The sequence below is a fragment of the Polypterus senegalus genome, chromosome 9 (assembly GCF_016835505.1).
Source record: "Polypterus senegalus isolate Bchr_013 chromosome 9, ASM1683550v1, whole genome shotgun sequence".
Taxonomy (NCBI): domain Eukaryota; kingdom Metazoa; phylum Chordata; class Cladistia; order Polypteriformes; family Polypteridae; genus Polypterus; species Polypterus senegalus.
In genome coordinates this window covers 167,564,454-167,587,321 of record NC_053162.1, presented here as the reverse complement: position 1 = coordinate 167,587,321, position 22,868 = coordinate 167,564,454, and the positions used below count along the sequence as shown (strand labels likewise).

Genomic DNA, 22,868 nt, shown 5'->3' with positions numbered 1-22,868 from the left:
ACAACCAACGATTTATACAGGAAAATAATGACTATTAACAAGGTTGCCCACTATTTTGCATCCCACTGTATATGGGAAGTTGGAGAATTAGTGATGAGTCAGCGAGGGCTTTGCCTTTTATTAGTATATATATATATATATATATATATATATATATATATATATATATATATATATATATATATATATATATACACAGTGCATCCGGAAAGTATTCACAGCGCATCACTTTTGCCACATTTTGTTATGTTACAGCCTAATTCCAAAATGGAATAAATTCATTTTTTTGCTCAGAATTCTACACACAACACCCCATAATGAAAACGTGAAAAAAGTTTACTTGAGGTTTTTGCAGATTTATTAAAAATAAAAAATTGAGAAAGCACATGTACATAAATATTCACAGCCTTTGCCATGAAGCTCAAAATTGAGCTCAGGTGCATCCTATTTACCCTGATCATCCTTGAGATGTTTCTGCAGCTTAACTGGAGTCCACCTATGGTAAATTCAGTTGATTGGACATGATTTGGAAAGGCACACACCTGTCTATATAAGGTCCCACAGTTGACAGTTCATGTCAGAGCACAAACCAAGCATGAAGTCAAAGGAATTGTCTGTAGACCTCTGAGACAGGATTGTCTCGAGGCACAAATCTGGGGAAGGTTACAGAAACATTTCTGCTGTTTTGAAGGTCCCAATGTGCACAGTTGCCACCATCATCCGTATGTGGAAGAAGTTCGAAACCACCAGAACAATTCTTAGAGCTGGCCGACCATCTAAACTGAACAATCGGGGGAGAAGGGCCTTAGTCAGGGAGGTGACCAAGAACCCGATGGTCGCTCTGTCAGAGCTCCAGGGGTCCTCTGTGGAGAGAGGAGAACCTTCCAGTAGGACAACCATCTCTGCAGCAATCCACCAATCAGGCCTGTATGGTAGAGTGGCCAGGCGGAAGCCACTTCTTAGTAAAAGGCACATGGCAGCCCACCTGGAGTTTGACAAAAGGCACCTGAAAGACTCTCAGACCATGACAAACAAAATTCTCTGGTCTGATGAGACAAAGATTGAACTGTTTGGTGTGAATGCCAGGCGTCACGTTTGGAGAAAACCAGGCACCGCTCATGACCAGGCCAATACCATCCCTACAGTGAAGTATGGTGATGGCAGCATCATGCTGTGGGGATGTTTTTCAGCGGCAGGAACTGGGAGACTAGTCAGGATAAAGGGAAAGGTGACTGCAGCAATGTACAGAGACATCCTGGATGAAAACCTGCTCCAGAGTGCTCTTGACCTAAGACTGGGGCGACGGTTCATCTTTCAGCAGGACAACTACCCTAAGCACACAGCCAAGATATCAAAGGAGTGGCTTCAGGACAACTCTGTGAATGTCCTTGAGTGGCCCAGCCAGAGCCCAGACTTGAATCCGATTGAACATCTCTGGAGAGATCTTAAAATGGCTGTGCCCTGACGCTTCCCATCCAACCTGATGGAGCTTGAGAGGTGCTGAAAAGATGAATGGGCGAAACTGGCCAAGGATAGGTGTGCCAAGCTTGTGGCATCATATTCAAAAAGACTTGAGGCTGTAATTGCTGCCAAAGGTGCATTGACAAAGTATTGAGCAAAGGCTGTGAATACTTATGTACATGTGATTTCTCAGTTTTTTATTTTTAATAAATTTGCAAAAACCTCAAGTAAACTTTTTTACGTTGTCATTATGGTGTGTTGTGTGTAGAATTTTGAGGAAAACAATGAATTTAATCCATTTTGGAATAAGGCTGTAATATAATAAAATGTGGAAAAAGTGATGCGCTGTGAATACTTTCCAGATGCACTGTATGTCACATTTCTAAGAAATGTAATCAATATGGACTACATCCATAATATCATAAAAAATTGTGTACATGATCTTGCAGACACTGGCTTGGACCTTAAATTTTTTAGGTACTGGAGAATCAACATACCTTTATTGTTGTTTGGAATGTCAGTCATTGTGATTGATCTAACTAGTCATGAACCACTTTCGATTTATCCAAGATTGCTTTTGTTGTCTTAAGATATTCCTTAGAATACTGAATGTGGATGCTTCATTCCAAAAGTCAACACATTTAGCATCCAGTGTGCACAGACCATCCTCATGTTTAATTGCTAATGAACAATGGAGTCAATGGAACTATAACAAATCCCAATAGTCTCTGCTGTTTCTCGTACTTTTACACTCCAATTCTCAGTTGTACTTTATTTCAACATTTTCCACATTGTGCAGTGATGAAAGCCAGCCTTCTTCAAAGACATGCCCATCTCTTGATTGTCGTATAAAAAGGGGACTGGTGCTGGTACCAATCTTCTACACTGAACCTCTTGAGATATATTGTTAGAAATTCAAGTTTTTTATTTTCTGTCTGCTCTGGCCTTCTGACGTGATCATCGGACTGTCACTTAGAAACTTAATTTAATACATCCACTTTACCTAATTAAATATCTTTCTTATTTAAATTTGTATTATTTATTTAGTTTTTGTGTACTATTTATTAATCATTATTAGTATCTAAATCGTATGTGTTTTTCTTTGCATGTAACTATTTCTTTGACATGTTAACACTTTGCGGTACATACTTTATATGAAAATGTGCTGTAGAAATAGAGTAAATGATGTTGTTTTTGTTGATAGTTTGATTCCATGAGTTTCAGCAAAAATGTTGACTTGGTCTTAAAAATAGAAACAATACGGTACATACTGCAAATGCTACAAACATGCATTTCACATATTTTAGTGCACTGATTATTTGGCCACTTACAAAATCAGCAGCATAGAATGTCCTTTTCAAGTTCAGGTTTAAAACCTTTGACATATCCTTGAAGATCTTTGTGAGTGTGTGTGCAAAAATATCAGAGTAAGATCATAGAAAATTTGTGAGAATGAATATAGTATTTATGTGGTAATATATGAACACAAAACCATAAGCACCTCTAAAAAGGTCTGTTGTGAAAATTACTTACCATTCACTGTGAGGTGTACCCAGCTGCCATTATGAAAGGTGTCGTACTGCTGGTCTAACATCAGGACTTTACATTCATACCAGCCTTGATCTTCAGATCGCACCTGTTCAATGCGTAGAGAAGCTTTGCCAAAAAGACTAGATCTACCTAGAATGTGAAAAGAAAAAACAGTGAGAAATATAAAGTAAAAGAGTTGATTTGAAAAGGTAAGTTTGCTACCAAGGATCCATCATTATAGCCCAATAAATTTAAAGTAAACTTTGTATTTAATATGAGAAATTAATTTAATCATACGTTACAACTAAACATATATTTGAAGCTAAAAAAATATTCCCAGTAAAGTTTGCTCTAATCCATTATTTTCTTGTTTCACTTTCACTTAATTTCAAAACTGCTAAAGGTTGAATTGGTCACTTTTGCTACATCGCACACAAGTACAGACTGGGCAGGAGTACTTGGAAACAACTTTGACATTTTTTACCATGCTTGTTGCCTGTTTCTGACATTGGACCAAAGTCAGATATGGTCATAATAGTTTTGTGTTACTGACTGGTTGTCACCTTTGTCATAATGCAAATGACAAAACTACAATCAAAAAAACTATTTCAGCTATTTTTAAATGCTCACTTTGTCTGAATCTGCTTTATTTTGTGCAATAGTCACTTTATTGTGTAATGCAAAATAATTGACAGCATTACAAAAGTGCGCACATTGATAATAATTAAAATAAGAGCAAGTGATCAGTAAAAATAACAAAAGCCACCACAGTAATCTCCCCCATAACTTCAATGTAGGCATGTATGCAGTTATTACTATTTGGTGTTGTCAGTGTACAAGTAAGGTAACACTCCTGCTTATAATGGAAAAATAACTGTGTCATAGAAGTACTACAACTAAATCAGTTACATTTGCTGAAGTGTTTAAACTTTAAAAAACCTTTTTTAAATGACATGTATGTTCAGTCTGTGTAAGCACTAAAGAGGTAAGACACAAATGTTACTTTTAGTTAAGTTATTTTTGAGTAGTTTCTCACAGGACACAGAAAGCTTACACATTCCTTCACTGTGTGTCCATGTGTAATTGTAAAAAGTAATGAATTAAGCACATGTACAAAGACAGCATTGTTATTTGTTGTTGTTTTTGTTGTTTAAAAGAACTAATTGAGAAAATAAATACATTTCTTCTCTCTTTGTAGTCTGCTGTAGGATTATTAAAACTTGATTTCTTCTTAACCTCTAAAACTACTGGAATGTAACTGGAGGACAGCAACTTCTCACGTCATCATACTCAGTTTACCTCCAGTCCAAATTTTACCTGTCATTTTATCTGCTTCATTTAAATTCACCTTGATGACATAGTATCTTCACGTCCAAGGAATTAATATAGTTCAATGTCTATAAAATGGCTTTAAAATGCCAATCCAGAAATACTGATTACAACTGTATTATTTTATACACAACTACATTAAGCAAAATAAATGCATTAATTGAGAATTATGCTATAGTATTAGTAGTGACTGTTGGTTACAATTAGTTTGTTGTACCTTTGACTTTAGAAACTTTTGGTTTTCGGTTAAAGTTTACTTTGAGTTCACCAAAAAAAACAAAACAGTGACGCACATGAAATGTTTTCTTTTCATTGCATTAATATATTGCTTATCGCTTGACATTTTTAATAAAAAACGAAAACTATATGCTGCTTAAATTTTGTTATTTATATGTTAAAAATCTACTTTACTAAAACAGAATGGAAATGTAATATATAATGCTTAACTTGTAACTTTTTCTGTCACTAAAAATAAGTCGTTTTCACTATTCTGACAAAGTAAAATGTTATTTTGTAAATGTCCCTATTTATTTATAAAATGCTAATGGATTTCAGTCAGTTACAGAAAAAAATGGCCATGAAAAACATGATATCCTACCCTTTTTTATATGTTTCATATGTGACTTTCACAATTCATTCTTTATGTATCTGAACTTATAGATTAAACTTTTGCCACTTTCTTCTAAATTCTATAAATATATCATTATTTACCTTTTATTCAAGACAGTTATCAGAGTAATATGTAATAAAATACGATGTCTCACTGTTGTATCCTTTTAGGAATTAATTTTCACAATGTATGTAACTTGCTTTGTTATTGTTGTTCTCGCCTTATGCTAGCTTATTCATTACCCTCCAATATGGTTAGTTATTTTTTCAAATGGGTCGATGCTGGTTTTGCACACATCAAAGGAATACTTTTTCAACCTATGGACTAGTGAAAGTGGAAATACAAGAGGCCATGCCTTGTCTCTTTAAATAGATGTATTTTTCAAACTTTTGCAAACTGACTTTAACAGGAATTAAGGTTTAGATGATACCTGGGAGGGTATGAATGGCTTACATTAACAGTACAAAGTAGAGGAAACAAAGGTTCACAAGAACAATAAAAAATATGACAGTATCTGCTTCTGTATTAACCTCTCATACACAGTGAAAGCAAGTCTTGTTCTGTTTTTTTTTTCTATACACCAAAGTACCATTTCCCAGACACAGTGGGTCACTCAGTTAAGCTATTTTACCACATCTAAAGGAGGTGCACTCCTGCTTCATGTCAGTCAGAACCTCAACAAAGCTGCTGTAGCACGCATAGAAATAACCATTTGCTAAAAATAGGCTTTTCTATTAAAGAAAAAAAAACAAGCATTTTTTATTATTTTGTTTTTGCCCATCACTCTTGATATGTTTATGCTAGTTATAAATAAATTTAAAGATGAGCAAATCAAAGGTAAATATTAGCCCTAAACTGCATAGAAAATGTACAATATTAAAGAACATGGGTGTTCCAAGCTTCTGCATTAATACATTTAAAGGACATTAGTACAGCTAAATCTCACTTGCTGACTATGAGTCACAAAAATTGTACAAGGACATAATATGTTTTGAACTAACAGCTCCAAGCTCTATCAACTTCTCAATCAACAGACACAGGTGAAAAAGACTGAAGACACTGCTTAAATCTATAAGAAAAAAGTTTACTAGATGTTGGTCTTGTTCTACATATTGAAATGTACTACTTAATTTAACTAATATTGGCAATCTTTAAGAACTCATTCTTTTCAACAGCAACATTAAATGAATGTAAAAGATGCATACATTTTGAGAGATGAAGCTTAAATCATTAAAACAGCTTCTGAAAAATGTAAATTAAATGGGGCTATGTGGGATTGTGCAGATTTACAATTGATCTGTCTGCACTTTGTCTGGTTTAAACACTGAAATTGCAATCTAACTACATCAAAAATCACTTCATTGTCTACAAAAGCTAAAATATTTGAAAAAACAAAAACATTTAGGTGACTTCCTTTCTTTAGGCAAATTAAAAAAGTAAAGACAAGAATCTGAACCTGTGATTGAACACTCTCAAAGTAGGCTGACACAAGTACCCACTACTAGTGTGTATTTAAAAAAATACAATGTCAAACCATTTGAACATGTGTCATGTTAGATTAATGACACAGAAGGAAATCTCAGAAATCAGCAAAACAATGTTAGAGCTTATCTGTTTGAGAGCAGGTACTATCAAAATACCCCTGAAACCCAGTATGTTGACAGTGCAAAAAGAAAATGAATGCAAAATACATAATAAACTGTGTGTGATATTTCTTTGTTTGTTTTAGTTCACTTTATTTCTTTACTGCACATCTATTTCTTTTTAAATAACATTAACATACAGTTAATTCAGTATACCAGATAAAATTCTACTTTTAATATGAACTTCACAAAAAAAATACCAGCATTTTAAAAATGACTGAGAACTTACAAAAATATTTAATCTTAAAACACAAAATGTGCAAATCTGTACAGGAAAAAGAAAACAAGAAATCTAATTTTCTATTGGTGTGTAAATGACTAATGTGTAAATAAGCTGTGTGTAAAAAGTGAGCCTATCCCTTTACTACTATTATCCTGAGTGATGTGTGGTTCAACCAGATAAGTGAGCTGACATAACAGGAAGAAGCTGTGTCATAGGCTGTGTTTGCTTGCTGATTGAATAAGAAAGTACAGTACATGATATTTTATTAGATCAAGAGAGATGAATACCTCCAAACTCTTGTAGAAAGCCTTCCCAAAACAGTGGAGGCTGGTATAATTACATACAGATGCCAAATCCATATAAATGCCAATGGTTCTGGAATGGGATTTCCAAAAAGCATGTGTACATGTGTTGGTCAGATGTCCAAACATTTGTCCATATAGTGTATAATTACTAAGAAAAAGTAATTACATTTTGACTTTAATGCTCGGCAAAACCTATTTCTGCATTTATTTTTGCGTTTAAAAATTGATCTGTTTGTTTATTGATATTTTATTATACTATTAAACGTCACCATTTCGTTTGTAGTAACAATTGCATCAGGTGACGTCAGCAGGACATCTGTTTAAAATGGAAGAGAGCTATCCTTCTTCTTCAAGTTTCTGAATACCAAACAAACAAATTGTGTAGCACTATAGTATGATGTTAACCATTATTGATGTGTGAACTTATCTAGTTTCTTTATGATTTATGGTTGACATTTTGGGTTTTAGTGTTTTGCATTCATTGATTTTCCTTGTTTTGACCTCAGCCCATTTTAGACTCTGGTACTCTCTTAAATCTCTGTCCTTTTACTTAATTCTGTTACTTCATATGTTCTCAGTATAAAAACAAATATAATTTATTACATCAATTGTGTGCCTGTAAAGTATAGTTCCAGCATAGTTATTTAGGAAAAACAATTGTGTAGGATGTACCAAGTGTATTTGAATCATAAAAATGTAGACCATAGACCAATGAAAATATAATGAGAGACCTGGAACAGATATCTAGAATCTTACCAGCATACTCTGGATCCACATGAGGAGGATAAAATCCAAACTTGATGAAGATAGGTATTGGAACTCCAAACTTGAACCACTCCACCACATATGGAGATTGCTGGCCACTTACTGGGTGGACCACGTCACATCCCAAGACGACGCTATCGCCGGCCCGAGCCGTCACAAACTGAGGCTCCTCACGGATTCCGTGGGCACCTGAAAAAAACAAAAAACACTGTGTGATCAGTTCTGGCTTTTATGTAACAGGCTTCTCCCATTTCCTGTTGAACAGCAAACATCTCCTCATCTTTATCTTTGGTATTCAGCTCAGTACTCAATCTTTCAATTGTTATATTAGTTTTCTAGGTAAGACCATTCTCTATCAGTAACTAGCTCTGCAAGTAATCCAGGTAAACCCAATAGCTAATTCTGTTAGCCCAGTGCTATTGAGCAGGGAAATGTGGGAGAAAAGTGTTACTAACAGTAAGAATATTGTACACTGTTGTGATGATGTGTGTGAGAGAGAAATAAAGGAAGAGAGGGAGAAGGGAAAACACCAATATGGTACCTAAGAGGTTTGCATAAGCCAAGTCTGGAATAACAGGCATTAACACTTAGTCTGAATAGGTTTTGTGATATTCTTTTGTACTTAATGTAAAAAACAAACACTATATATGTAAATATGTTATATGGATACGTATAACTAAATTAAATGTTAGCTAAATACATTCAATGAGCACTTTATTATTAAGTACAAATATCTTTTCCCAGGTAGGATCCATTTTTCCCTCCACACTAGTCCTTCAAAGTATTTCAAATTTTTTAAAAATTCCTGAACACATTCATTAGGGTTTTTTTGCCCAGGCTGATGCAATAACATCATGCATTTCCCTCAGATTTTTCAGGGACACATTCGTGCTATAAACCTCTCATTCTACTTCTTCCCAGTGGTGTTCCACTGTATTGAAATCTGAGTTCTGTGAAGGCCATTGGAGTATTTGGAAGTCACTGTTATTTTCGTGAAGCCATGACAGTGATGCTTTCTTTGTGACATGGCACATTACTCTGTTGGATGTGGCCCTTTTAAAAAGGTAGACTGTAACAGTTACGCTGGGCATGATATACACAAAACTGTCCAATAATCCACACCTCAGACATCCATCGCCTATCTTTTTTTCTCAAACCACACTCTCCAAGTTTTCTACTGGCACATTGCTTTATGAAGCTAAAAAGGAAGTTGTGCATTTAATTCAGAAACCAAATAAAAAGATTTTTACTTGAAGACTAAAAAATAAACTCCAACACAAAGGATACACTTTTCAGAGTACAAAAACTAGTTTTTCCTAACCAGAAGGCTTAACCATAATCATAGTCCAAATGGAATCACAAACGTCATTCACCAAGAACAACAGCAAAAACACTAAGATGAAAATGGAGTAAAGACAAAAGAGCAAAAATCAAAACCAGCATGTCAAATACTAAACATTTCACACTAGTTCACTGGTTAATACATATCACAGTCAAAAAAACTGATGCTACTGCATCATAATTGATCAGCTCGTACTGGGGTGGGGGGATCTGGGAGTGTCTTTAGGTAAGGTCCCATAACAACTCATTGCCTGCTTGCTGCACCTTTCAGTATACAGTATGTATGTGATGCAGTTAGAAATAAACAAAAACATTTTCAAACAAAAAAATTAAATTCAAAGTAATTTAAGATATAAAAATTCAAAAATGTAACTTTAAAAATATAACCACTTGTAAACTACAAAAATATTCATAAGACAAAAAATTTTAGACAGACAATTTAAGAGATTTATCAGAATGACATTTTTTACAATCTTCAATCATTCGATTTTGGTTAGGCTGTTCCCTTCGTAGCCTCATCTTCCTGTTATTAGCTAACAAAAAAAAGCAGAATCCAGTATGGTTTTCTACTACCGTAGTCCACCCTCTTCAAGATCTGACACATTATGCTTTCAGTGGTGCCATTTTGTTGTAAAGATCTGTTATTTGTGTACAGTGAGGCCTTTTTGTAAAATTTCTATTCCCCTCATTCATTCCCCTCTGACCTCTTCCATTAACAAGGTATTTCATCCACAGAGCCACTGATCACTGGAATTTTTTATCACACCATTCGGTGTAAATACTGGAGACTGCAGCCCATTAACATCTCAGAAAATCAGCTGTGTTTCTGGAACTAGCATGTCTGATATTAACATTCACATAGTCAAAATTTCTTGCATATTCTAATAGTTAGTGAAACAACAACTTCTACAAATGTATCAACCGTGTCTGCATATATGGTAAATACTGACCTGCTTTCATGTGATTGACTGTTTGGAACACTAGACTATTTGTGTTAATGAGCAGGTGTACCAAATAGGGTGGTCACCGAATCTATGAGGAATAATCAGTTATTTAATTTCGTGGCACAACATTCATCAAGCCCATATTTCTAAGAAAAACAAGACCATTATCTCATCTTTTGTTTTCTGCCTGCCAGTTATGAAAAAAGCAATTATATACTCACTCACATTAGTATAATGACAGCACAAACCTTGAGCAAAAAGGAAATAAAGCAGTATAAATAATTTCATGCAGGATACTACATGCATCTAAACGAGCTCACTTTAAAAAGTGTAAAGGCCATGAATTGTGTGCTAGCAAGGCGCTGACATACTGTGTACTGGTCAGTGATAAATCACTCTTCTAAAGATACTTAATTTTGAGCTATTCCTATTGTGATGACCCATCACAACGATTTCAATATTTATGCAACATACCCTAATCAAGTGTCTTCCCAAAACTCTCTGAGACCCATGTGGTCTTGATTCTGGACTAAGCAGAAATGTTAAATGCAGCTTTTCCTGCAAGTCATCTTATGTGTTCCCATTCATTCCAATTAAGTTAAAAGATAATGTCAACAATCGCCTCTTTACACACTGCTCAAATTTTATTTTTAGTAAGGGATTTTTTTTTTAATATATAAATACCAAGAGTTGTACATCAAGTGACATTTAGATGAAAGACTGGAATTTTCTTTTTTCCTGTCCAATGCAGCCTTGTGATTGGCTGCTTTTTCAAACATGATTAATTAGGCCCCTTAGGAGCCCACATCAGCTATATGAGTGGCACAAGTGTCTAGAGGCCAATGGAGATGCACGTGTAAGCAATGGATTGCTTTAGCAATAAACATTTGAGAAAGAACTGAAGCAATGCTGTGGGAAATGGCCTTTAATAAAGAGATCAGTGGACATTTCTTATTATCAAAAAGCTTAACCAAAAATGTAGACAAATGGCAACAGCACAAGCTACATGACAAAGGCCAAAGATTAATGCTAGTTAGCTGTTAGCTTAAAGACAAATACAACACTACATAAAACACACATCTTAGCACTACATAGAGTACCAAAGTGAATAGCTCAGGTTAGCAAAGGGAAACATATATTGTACCTACAGTAAATGTCACACAACACCACAAGAAAAATTATGGCCCTTGAAGTGTTTGAAACTTGGGATTGTCATCTGGAACATTAAAACAGAGGTGAAAACAAAAATAGCCAGCTTATCCAAGGTTAATTTCCACTTTGTTCATAATGTAGTTAAGATGGGCCCCTGCATCTTGGGACCCTAAAATTAAAAAACAGGCTCTTTAAATGGATGCATGAATAAATAAAAGAGATATCCAATTACAAATAGTCATAACTTCAAAGCAAAAGTATAAATGAATAAGTTATTCAAATGCTACAAAAATAACAAAAGAAAGAGCATGCTCCTACTTTATTCCTTGACCCTCCACTCAATTGACTGCTGCCTCATTAGTGTTACCTGTTAAATTTCAGCCAGGGTTCCTCCCCTGGCTGGGGTTAAAATGCTTTTTGTTGTATGTCTTCTTCATTTTTGTTTATGTTAATATTGTTGGCCATTAACTTTTTATGTATCTTTGTATATTCCCTTTTGCTCTGTGAGTTTTGTTGGTGGTCCCCCAAGAGGTAGGGCCACCTGCCCATTACTGTCCCTGCTTTTATAAAGAAACATAACAGAAGATACACAAATATAATGTTGCCTAGTAACACAGGTAGAATAAGTTAGATTAGAGATAAGCAACACATGAAGAGAGGGAAAAGGTGAAGCAGTGGTTTACACCTGATAAGTGTCATCTCTAGAGATTTAATGGTCTCAGTGATATCAGTTAATGCAGTAGTTCTCAAGTTTAGTCCTGGGGGCCCTCTATTGCTGCAGGTTGCTGTCATATCCAGTTTCCTAATCAGTGAGCCATTTTTTCTCTAATTTAGCTCATTGTTTAATTAGCAAAGATTTTTAATCTCCATCTTATTGTGCTTTCAAAAAAGATAGGTAGTAAGAAATCTGTTTATTCAAGAAAGTTTGAAATATTTATAATTTATACCATAGTTTAAAATACTTAATTCTCTTTTGTCATTTTCCTATTAGTTCATCTTTTTCTGTGGATGTTTCTGTATCCTGATGACAATAAATGGCAAGCAGAGAAGAGACAAAGGCAATGGGTTCCTTTAGTCTTACAGCTACTAGATACTAGTTGGTATCTACTAGTACTTATTAGTAGATACCAACTTAAATAACTTGAACATGTGGAAAAGAGGAATGGCAGTCATAATGATAAAAAATCTAAAATAACACACAAGATAAAAATATCAAATTTTCCCCACAAGTAACACACAAGTTTTCAAGTTTTGTCATTTCTGGACTGACACTAAAATTCACAGTTTACTTAATCAAAAATCAGAGTTCAGTTAAAAGCAGATGTTTGTGGGACAAAAACGTGCAGCTACATGTTTATTAAATCACTAGCTAAATCACCTATACATAGTGTCGGAGATAGCTGGGGTGGCGACCCGGCTGGGATGCCCAGGAGGACCGGAGGAGGGCTTATATTTTCCCCAGACCATGTGGGGGTGACTGCCCTGGTTCCTTTGGGGGCCACAGGTACAGAGTTTTAAAGCTCTACCCTGTAGGGGCCCGTGGTCACCGCCAGGGGGCGCCCCTGTGCCTTTGGAGCCCTGGAACTCAGCTCTTCCGCCACACCCAGAAGTGCTGGGGGGAAAAGGAGTAAGGACACCTGGAGTGCTTCCAGGGCTGCAGCCGGCACTTCTGCCACACTGGGGCATGTTGGTGGGAAATTGCCAGAACACACCTGGAGCACATCTGGGTGCATATAAAAGGGGCCACCTCCCTTCATGTGAGGGCTGGAATCGGGAGTGTAAAGGACGAGATCTTAGGGAGGAGGCAAAGAGGCGGCCTGAAGAAAGGAAGGCGGTGTGTTGTGGCCAGGACTTTGGGGGACTTTTGGGGTTTCTGCACTGTAAATAATGGACTTAAATAAAAGTGTGTTGGGTGACATTAGCGTGTCCGCCTGTCTGTGTCCGGGCCGAGCTCCACAACAGGATCACCCTTATTTAGTGATTATTTAGCATTGGTGATTGAGCCTCACAGATCCAGCATCCTGGGTTTTAATCATACCCCAGGTAATGGTTTCTGTGCAATATGTCAATTGACCCTGTTGTCTGCATAGACTTTTTTTTCTGGGCACTCCGATTTCTTTCCTGCATTCCAAATATATATATATATATATATGTGTGCGTGTGTGTGTGTGTTACACAACTCTACTGACACTAAACTGGCCTTCTGTAGTTGTGTATGAGTGTGCCTTGTGATGGACTAGCACCCCATCCAGAGGCAGTTTCTGCCTTGTGCCTAATGCTGCTTAGATGTACTACTACATCCACAACTCTGAAGTGGATAAAGAATTTGAGAATGTTATTTTGTGTGCGTTAAAAAAAAAATGAATGAACTCAACCTTTACAAAAAAAAAAACAAAACCAATATATTCTGTTGGTGCATTATAAAAAAGGTACTGCTCAAAGAAAAATAACTAAAATAAAAACCATTAAAATTTCAAAAATAATATCCTTTTTACTTCACTAGGCTTAGGCATAAAATATGCCCAGAACAAAAGATTTTAAAACTAATCAGTGTTATTATTACTACAGGTTGAGTATCCATAATCCAAAATGCCTGTGAACTGGCTTTTTATCAGTTTATATTGGCTACCTGCTGTCACGTCTCAGAGAATTGGCCAATAGGTCAAGTATATCTAGGTCAGCCTTCACTTCACCATGGACACTGTGCTGGATGCCATTAATCCACCAATGAGATACTACATTTAGTTTCTGTATAGTGTGCGCTCCTGCTGCATATGTTACAGGGGAGCAGCCATGGACAGCTCAATACCTCCCCGGGGATGCTTGGTGGCAGCCTCCCTGGCCGACGGTGATTTCCTAACCTCCTGCAGGGCTCCATGGGAGATGGAGTCCTCCACAGTCTGGTTGGGAGCTGGGGTGGCCGCTAGGGGGAGCTGCCTGGATTCCACAGCCTGGCTGGACAAATCTTCAGCCCCACCCGGAGGTGCAATTGGGACCAGGTGGTCAAGCACCTGGAGCACTTCTGGGTGGACTATAAAAGGGTCCAGCCACCACCACTTAGGGGCCAGAGTCGGGAGGAGGAGGACTAAGCTTGAGGAGGAGTGGTGGTAGAAGAAGAGAGAAGTGTGTTGTGGGTCTTTGTTGTGCTTTGGGACAGTGTTGGGCTGTGGGACATGGGGAAGACATGCCCCATGACTGAAGAGAAAATAAAAAAAAGGTATTCATTTTATACGTACGTCCATGTCCATCTATATCGGGTCAGGCGCCTTTTGTTACAGCACATAAAACATAACATGTTTTTGCCAATATAAAAAAGCAATTTGCAGTATTGTCCCGTTTTCCTAACATAATTGGAGTAATTTACTGCACTAATATTGCATTAAGGGTAACTAGCAAGAATGAAGCTGCTTTTGTTAAACATAAGCAGTAACATTCCATTAACGCACAGCACAGGTGATATGTTTTGCTCCCAAAACCACCAAGAAGCATAATGAAACTGCCGCACAGCATCTATCCAGTACTCCCAACTCCCTCCCGATGGTCAATGGAGTGATGGTACTTCATTGCATTTGCTGCTTCATAGGGCACCCCATCCCTGGTCGTCGATCATGTCTCCTAGCTTTGTGGTTCTACACAGAGGACAACCTGCCTCTCACAACTCAGAATGAATAAATCCATTTGAAATCTGCACCTCACATTCACTCAGCAGTATAAGAATTAGAGCGAACACAGGTGGCATCACACCAGCAATCAAAAACTTTTGGATTTTAGAACATTTTGGGTTTTGGAATTTTGAATTAGGGTTACTCACCTTTTATTTTTTTACTATTATTATATTATGATTACTTGGTAAAGAATTAAATAAACTAAAACAATCAGTCTTCAGTCCTATGAAAAAATAAGTATACTTTCAGTGGTACTAATGGTAGCGAGGACACTGTTTCATTATTGTGTATTGCTAGTTAGCTTGTAGCATGACATCCTAAAAGTGAATATTAGCACAGTAAATAATGCCTGAAGAATATACAGAGCCCTCTAACGATGTTCTTGAAGTTTCTGATTAGTGTTGTGCACTGTCACCAGACATGCACACTAAGGTAAAAATGCTGCTACACACACAAAAGAACAGTCTTCAGTATAGCAACACACACACAAACTTACAATGTTACAGAATTGTGGATAGCTGAGTTCCAAATTATGGGAAGCAAACAGTTCCCAGCTAAGACTTCTACTGATTTGACTCTCGCTCATGAAAGGCAGATCTGTCCCCTCACTTCTAAGAAGCTTCTGTTGCCAGTAGTACACTTCATTCAGGACGCTCCTCTGGCCTATATTCCATGCACCTGCATACATTTCTTTGGTCAGCAGACATACTAGTTTATTTATAAATTAGGAGAAAAAGTCACAAAGGAACAGAAAACTTGAATCTGCTCCAGATCTTGGACCTGCCAACCCAGTGCAGATGGCCAGTATGGTAATTATAGAGGGAGTGTGAGCTGATGCCAGTGAAGCAAAAAGATGCAGTGATACATAAATATTAGCCACTTGCTGCATCAATAACTTATAGAAAATCATAAAATAACATGTCCCTACACAAAACGAAAGCATTTTGGTGATGAAACTTTAAAATAATGTCGGAATTTAATTGTATCTGGTCCCTTACCAAGATTGTATAGAGGGGATGTGATTTATAGCAGATTGCATTCCTTTCACTGCTGGCTAGAAACCTGGTGTGCAAATAAAAGCATAGCATTTGTGAACAATTGGGATGATTTTTGGGAAAGGCCTGGATTTTTCAGAAGAGATGGTCTTCATCCTAACTGGAGGGGATCTTATGTATTATCCCAAAATATGGCAGCAAAACTGCCTGGTTGACTGATTAGAGCACCATCCAGGCCGCAGTCATGTGATCTTAAATCACAGGCTGTTCTTTATCCCACCTGTTATTTTCCTGAAGCTGTTACCCATAATCCCTGTTGTGGGGCATCCAGTAAATTTAGTCTTGAAACAAACCATAAATTAATTGATAACCAAAAAATAAGGTGTATAATTAGACCAAGGGATAAAACTAGACACTCCACCAGGGGCATCTGTAATAGAAATTTAATTCAAATTAAAACAAAAAATATATCAGCAGTTCAGAAAGAACCATGCAGTTTTAAATGCTGTTTATTGAACATTCGCTCTCTTGGCACTAAAGCTGTTTTGGTAAATGATATAATATTAAGTACAAAATCTGATCTGTGTCTTCTTACTGAAACCTGGCTTAGTAAATGTGACACTGTTCCCCTAGCTGAGGCGTCACCAGATGGATACTCGTTCCTTCATAAGTCTAGAGATTCTGGTCGAGGAGGAGGCCTTGGAATAATTCATTGTAACAAAATGCAAATCACTCCTAAAAATTTAGGCAACTTTACATCCTTTGAGGCATTCATTTTAAATATTAAAACAGATTCCAACACAATTATAGTGCTAGTCTACAGACCACCAGGGCCATATTCATTGTTCATGACTGAATTTAGCAACCTTCTGTCTGATTTGGCTATAAATTATGATCACGTAGTTCTGATGGGGGATTTTAATGTACACATTGATGTGGAAACTGACACTTTTAGCAAATGTTTTACTTATTTGTTAAATTCAGTAGGATTTTGTCAGATTGTCAAAGGTCCAACTCATAATCATAACCATACATTAGATTTAATTATAACTTACAAAGTTGAAATTCAAAATTTAAATATTACTCCATTAAATGTAGTTATTTCCGATCACTTCTTAATTACGTTTGATTTAGTTCTGCCCATGCCAGCACTCGCAGATTAAAACAAAGACAGTGCGACATCTAGATTGTAATTCTGCTTCAAAATTTATAGATACCTTGAGTAAGTCGAGTGTAATTGTGGAAAACCATTTAGATCAGTTAACATCAAATGTAAACGTGGAAAACAATTTAGATCAGCTAACATCACATTATAATGTGACCTTGAGAGATGCTCTGGACACAGTGGCTCCCCTAAAACAAAAGTGATCAAAGCACATAGAAACTCTCCCTGGTTTAATGAAAACACTCGCGCTCTTAAATTAAGAGTGTCGAAAACTGGAGCAGATGGAGAACAACAAAGCTACATGTCTTTCAAATTGCATGGACAGAGAGTGTTAATAAATATAAAAAGGCCCTCTTTAAAGCTCGCTCAGAATACTATTCTACATTAATAGATAGCAATAATAAAAATCCTAGGGTACTTTTTAGAGCAGTGGCTAAATTAACAAATGGGAATTCAGATCAACAGTGCAAAATACCAACAGATATTAGCAGTACAGACTTTATGAACTTCTTCAATGAGAAAATTAAAAATATAAGATCCCAGATCTCAGCATCACAGTACAAACCAAATACTAGCTTAGCAGACCCTGCTCACATTGCATTCAGCACTTTAATAATTTTAATCCTGTAACTGAGCAGGAAGTCTTAACTTTAATTCTAAAATGAAGCCCACTACTTGTTCCCTAGATCCAGTGCCAACAAAACTAGTAAAAAGTGCAATGGATGTTCTTGTAGCACCTATTCTAAACATTATCAATAGTTCATTATTGCATGGCACAGTACCTGATGCACTAAAAGTGTCAGTCATTAAACCTTTACTTAAAAAGTCAGACCTAGACCCACACATACTAAATAACTATAGGCCTATTTCAAATTTACCATTTCTCTCTAAAATACTAGAGAAAGTAGTCGCCAGTCAGCTTCAGTCACACCTTAGCATTACAATTTATTTGAGAAATTCCAGTCTGGCTTTCGACTGGTCATAGTACAGAAACGGCACTAACACGGGTTGTAAATGACATTCTGATATCCTCTGATGAAGGAAATTCCACTGTAATTATGTTGTTGGACTTAAGTGCAGCATTTGACACCATTGACCATTCTATTTTACTGCACAGGCTAGAAAACGATGTTGGGCTTACAGGCCCGTGCTCGCTTGGTTCAGTTCTTATTTATCAAATCGATTCCAGTATGTACAGAAATGTGCTGACAGTACTCCATCATTATACACAGAAGTTCAATATGGTGTCCGCAGGGCTCAGTACTGGGACCTTTACTGTTTTCACTTTACATGCTTCCACTGGGATCTCTCATTAGGAAACATAATGTTAATTTTCACTGTATGCAGATGACACCCAGTTATACCTTTCATTTAAATCAAATGAAGTTTCTCCGATGTTGTCTTTAATTAGTTGTGTTAGTGAATTAAAGGAATGGATGAATGAGAACTACTTGTCTTTAAATACAGATAAAACAGAGATGTTAATTGTTGGAGGGAATGACGCTGATCACAGCAATATTTTGTCGTCATTTAACTCAGTTGGAATCCCAATTAATTTTACTGAATCAGCCCGCAATCTAGGAGTTATCTTTGACTCTAGCATGTCATTTAAAGCATATTACAAAGTCGTCCAAAACATTTTTTTCCATCTTAAAAATATTAGGAAATTAAGGCGCTTTCTAAATAAACAGGATTGTGAGAAATTAATTCATGCATTTATCTCTAGTAGGATTGACTACTGCAATGCGGTGTTCACTGGCTGTTCAAACTGTTCTCTATACAGCCTCCAGTTAATCCAAAATGCGCTGCAAGAATTATTACAAGAACAAGAAAATATGAACACATAACCCCAGTTCTTAAATCTTTACACTGGCTCCCAGTTAATTTAGGGCAGATTTCAAAATCCTCCTTTTAACATATAAAGCATTAAATGGCCAAGGTCCGCTTACTTGTCTGAACTTATCATGACTTACAAACCTGAGCACATTAAGATCTCAAGATGCCGGTCTGCTTAGGATTCCAAGGATTAATAAAATAACAGTGGGAGGTCGAGCTTTTAGTTACAGGGCCCCTAAACTGTGGAATGGTCTTCCTGCTTCCATAAGAGATGCCCCTCGGTCTCAGCCTTTAAATCCCGGCTGAAGACTCACTACTTCAGTTTAGCATATCCTGACTAGAGCTGCTGATTAACTGTACATACTGCATCTCTGTTGTTAGTCATTAGCACTATAACATAAGTAACATGATAATTATATTTGAATACTAACCCTCACCTATTCTGTTTCTTTTCTCGGTACCCAAATGTGGCCATTGGTGCCACGGCCCACCTGCCAAGTTGTTTGCCTGCCTATGGTAAAGTCATCCCTGATGGAGGATCACAGGAATCATGGGAAAGAGAGGTCCTTTCATCGGAGCAATGTTTCAGCCGTGGCATGGCCAAATGGAGATGCAGCTAGATGGATGAGGTCTCCAGGACTCTAAAAATATCGAAACCTAATTATGTCATATCATCTACTGTTAAACCGTAATTCTAAAATTTTTATTATGCTGTCTTAAGGAATTGTTCTGTTGTGTATATTGTATTGTATTGACCCCCTACTTTTGACACCTACTGCACGCCCAACCTACCTGGAAAGGGGTCTCTCTTTGAACTGCCTTTCCCGAGGTTTTTTGGGAGTTTTTCCTTGTCTTCTTAGAGAGTCAAGGCTGGGGGGCTGTCAAAAGGCAGGGCCTGTTAAAGCCCATTGCGGCACTTCCTGTGTGATTTTGGGCTATACAAAAATAAACTGTATTGTATTGTATTGTAATAACAAGCTGAACTGAGAACCACCGTGAGTGTTCAGTACAGGGCTCTCTAACAGCTCTGAAATTTAAATGAAAAAAGCCTTTACTGACACAGTGAAAAGTCAGTGCCAAAATATTAGCAACAACTGTTAACTATTAACAAGCATTTCTTTAAAACTAACACTGAGTTAGTACAATGGTTTTCAATCTGTGGGCCACTGTGCAAGGGTGGTTGTAGCAGTCTAGAAAGGCTGACATTCTTAAAAAAAATCAGTTCCATATTTAAAGATTGTCTTTAAATTGCCTTATGTAGTTTTTATTTAAATATACGGGTAACTCAAAACATTCAACTGTGTAAAAGTAGTCTTTTATCATTATTGTTATACATTAGAACAGTGGTCCTTAATCTGTGTGGTACGCAAGCAGCAGTTAAGACTGTATAAAAGAAAACAAAAAAATAAAATATATTGGAGGTAATAACTTGGACTTTGAAGGACTGTTACATGGAGGCTGAATTAGAGTCTCCATGTACAGCCTCTCTCTTTCTCTGTCCGAGGTCCAGTTTGATGAACCTGTGTGGTGTACCATCATTTTTAGAATAGTTTTAGAAACTGATAAACTAAGACAGGAGAATATATAATGAAGGAAAATGACAAATGTTAATTAGTAATAATAAAAATATACATATCTAACAATTCATTTTACTGTTTTGTTTTAGACAGATTTGCCAATGTTTGATAACCTTTATACTTCCTTAAAAATAAGTACAGGAACAGGCTGAAAATAAATGCAAAACTGTTCTTAAAGTTATGAAAGCTGGAGCTCAACAATAACGACCCCATAAAACATCAAGACATTAGGGACCATGAAGCAGGCACAGCCTATACAACTGAAAATGAGTTATTTTCCTCTTTTTTGGTTCAACCTGAAGTCATATATAACTTGGGTGCAATGGTGGCTCTGAGGCTAGGGATTGTTCTGATATTGGGAAGGTTGCTGGTTCAAATCCCGTAAATGCCACAAGAGACTCTACTCCATTGGGCCCTTGAGCAAGGCCCTTAACCTGCAATTGCAATGTTGTGGGTATGATTTTAATCTGCATCCAGCCCAGCTAGCAGGTCCTCCAATTTACAGAGAACACTGGGGGTTTGGTGGCAGGATTGGCACTCCAGCCGCTGTAAAACACCTCACACTGTTCCAGTGTGGAGCTGAGGTGTCACATGCTGTGCTTGGGTCCCAATCCAAGCGGTGTGGTGGGCGTGACAACACGCTTTCATCGCTTGCTCCCAAGCCCCTCTCTCATAGGTAACTTGAGGCATGTTTCAACTTCTTTTGGTCTGGACTCAAATATAACTGTATAGTTTTTTTGTAAATTAAAAGTATGGAAATTTTAAATTTATCTCATTTTTACTTCTGAAAAGGTGCTACTGTGGTTGCACTAAAATAATTCTTAAAAAATCAATTTGGTATACAGTACACGTTAAACATTAAAAGACACACCACAAAAAACTATCTGTATTTATTTGTTTAAATTCCTAAATAAAATATTAAAATATTAAGGGGAGGGGTGGGAGTTAAAGAAATACCTTTAGTTGAGGGGGTTACTTCAAAACATTTCAATTCCTGGAGATGATACGTCAAGAAAACCAGTTAATTATATGGGCCTAGTGATATTATGTGACATTTGATCACATATGCATCACTAGTCTGCCATAGATAATCATTTGCTTTGATTATTAGGACTATTATTAGTCAAAATCATGCAGTCTGACTACTTTTAGCATTATCCAAGATCCAAGTTCATGCTCTGCTTCAGGCCACTGGCTTCATATTAGTGGGGGACTCTGATCAGATGAGACAACATGTTGCAGGACTTTGACTTCAAAACTTTTTAGAACCCCTTATTAGTGCTTTACCAATTATTTGGAGTTTGCTTGTCCTCCCTTATATCATATAGGTTTGCTAATAGGTCATCACTTTCCTCCCATATCCAAATGTTATGAAGTTTGGGTTGACTGGTAACCTTAAATTGATCCTACATTATAAAGTGTGCTTTGTAATGAACTATTGTCCCATTTAGAACTGTTTGCACATCTTGCCTCACTCATCTTATGTTCAGTTCTTCTGGGATAGACTTCTGCTCCCCAAACCCCACAGTGAATTAAGCAAGTTGATAAGATTACATTAATAAAAACAATTATAATAAACTTTTAAACATGAATGATCCATTTCAGGTATTAAGGGAGCAGATCTTACCCCAGCAGCTTTATTTATGAATTTAAAGCCAACATTATATGCACTAGCCCTGTATAAAGTTGCAGTTAATTTACAGGGCCATAAGAGTATAATTAAATAACAGGTCACTACCATTTGAAAAGCCCAAATGCACGGGGTGACAGAGCAGTTAGCACAGCTTCCTAACAGATTAAATTCAAATTCTTTTATCAATATCAAGTTTCCAAATCCTGTCAGTTTCTCTCCATTAATTTGCAACTCTAAATTCTCCTTGTCTTGTGATGACTGAAAGGTTAGTTCTTGCCTTGCATCCCATGCTTTTGAGGTAGGCCCTGGCACCACGGGCCTTAAATTCAATTAACTGCCTTTGAGAACTATATGCATTTCTTGAACCAATATTGATGCCTGCAAATGAAAAGCAGTTTATTCTATCCTATTTCAATACGTTATGAGACGTAAATTCCCTATACATACTGGGCATTATATTTTCCCTCTTTCTCTCTCTGTCTGTCTGTCTGTCTATCTACAGAATCGCTCATGTGCTCTTCTGTTCATATTTTACTTATCTACTTTCTATACTGTACTGTTCCAATAGGAATTGCAAGCCAATGTGGCAGTGCTATTTACGGAGAAGGAATTAGACCTTAATGGGACACAAATACACAACATGACAACTCCAAAACCAAATATAATTTCACATTACTAGTTTGGCATATTACAT

At 36.7% G+C, this 22,868-nt stretch overlaps 1 protein-coding gene across 7 annotated transcripts in view; it reads right to left on the bottom strand.

Moving 5' to 3' along the window:
- The window catches only part of igsf9ba (immunoglobulin superfamily, member 9Ba), a 300,170-nt gene that overhangs the window by 202,586 nt on the left and 74,716 nt on the right, over positions 1 to 22,868 (bottom strand). For all 7 annotated transcript variants that reach the window (XM_039764160.1, XM_039764162.1, XM_039764161.1 and 4 more), the window contains exons 2-3: positions 7,858 to 8,055; positions 2,995 to 3,141 (exon numbers count right to left, since the gene is read on the bottom strand). In XM_039764160.1, coding sequence (XP_039620094.1) covers positions 2,995 to 3,141; positions 7,858 to 8,055 — 345 coding nt within the window. The remainder of the gene's footprint in view (positions 1 to 2,994; positions 3,142 to 7,857; positions 8,056 to 22,868) is intronic.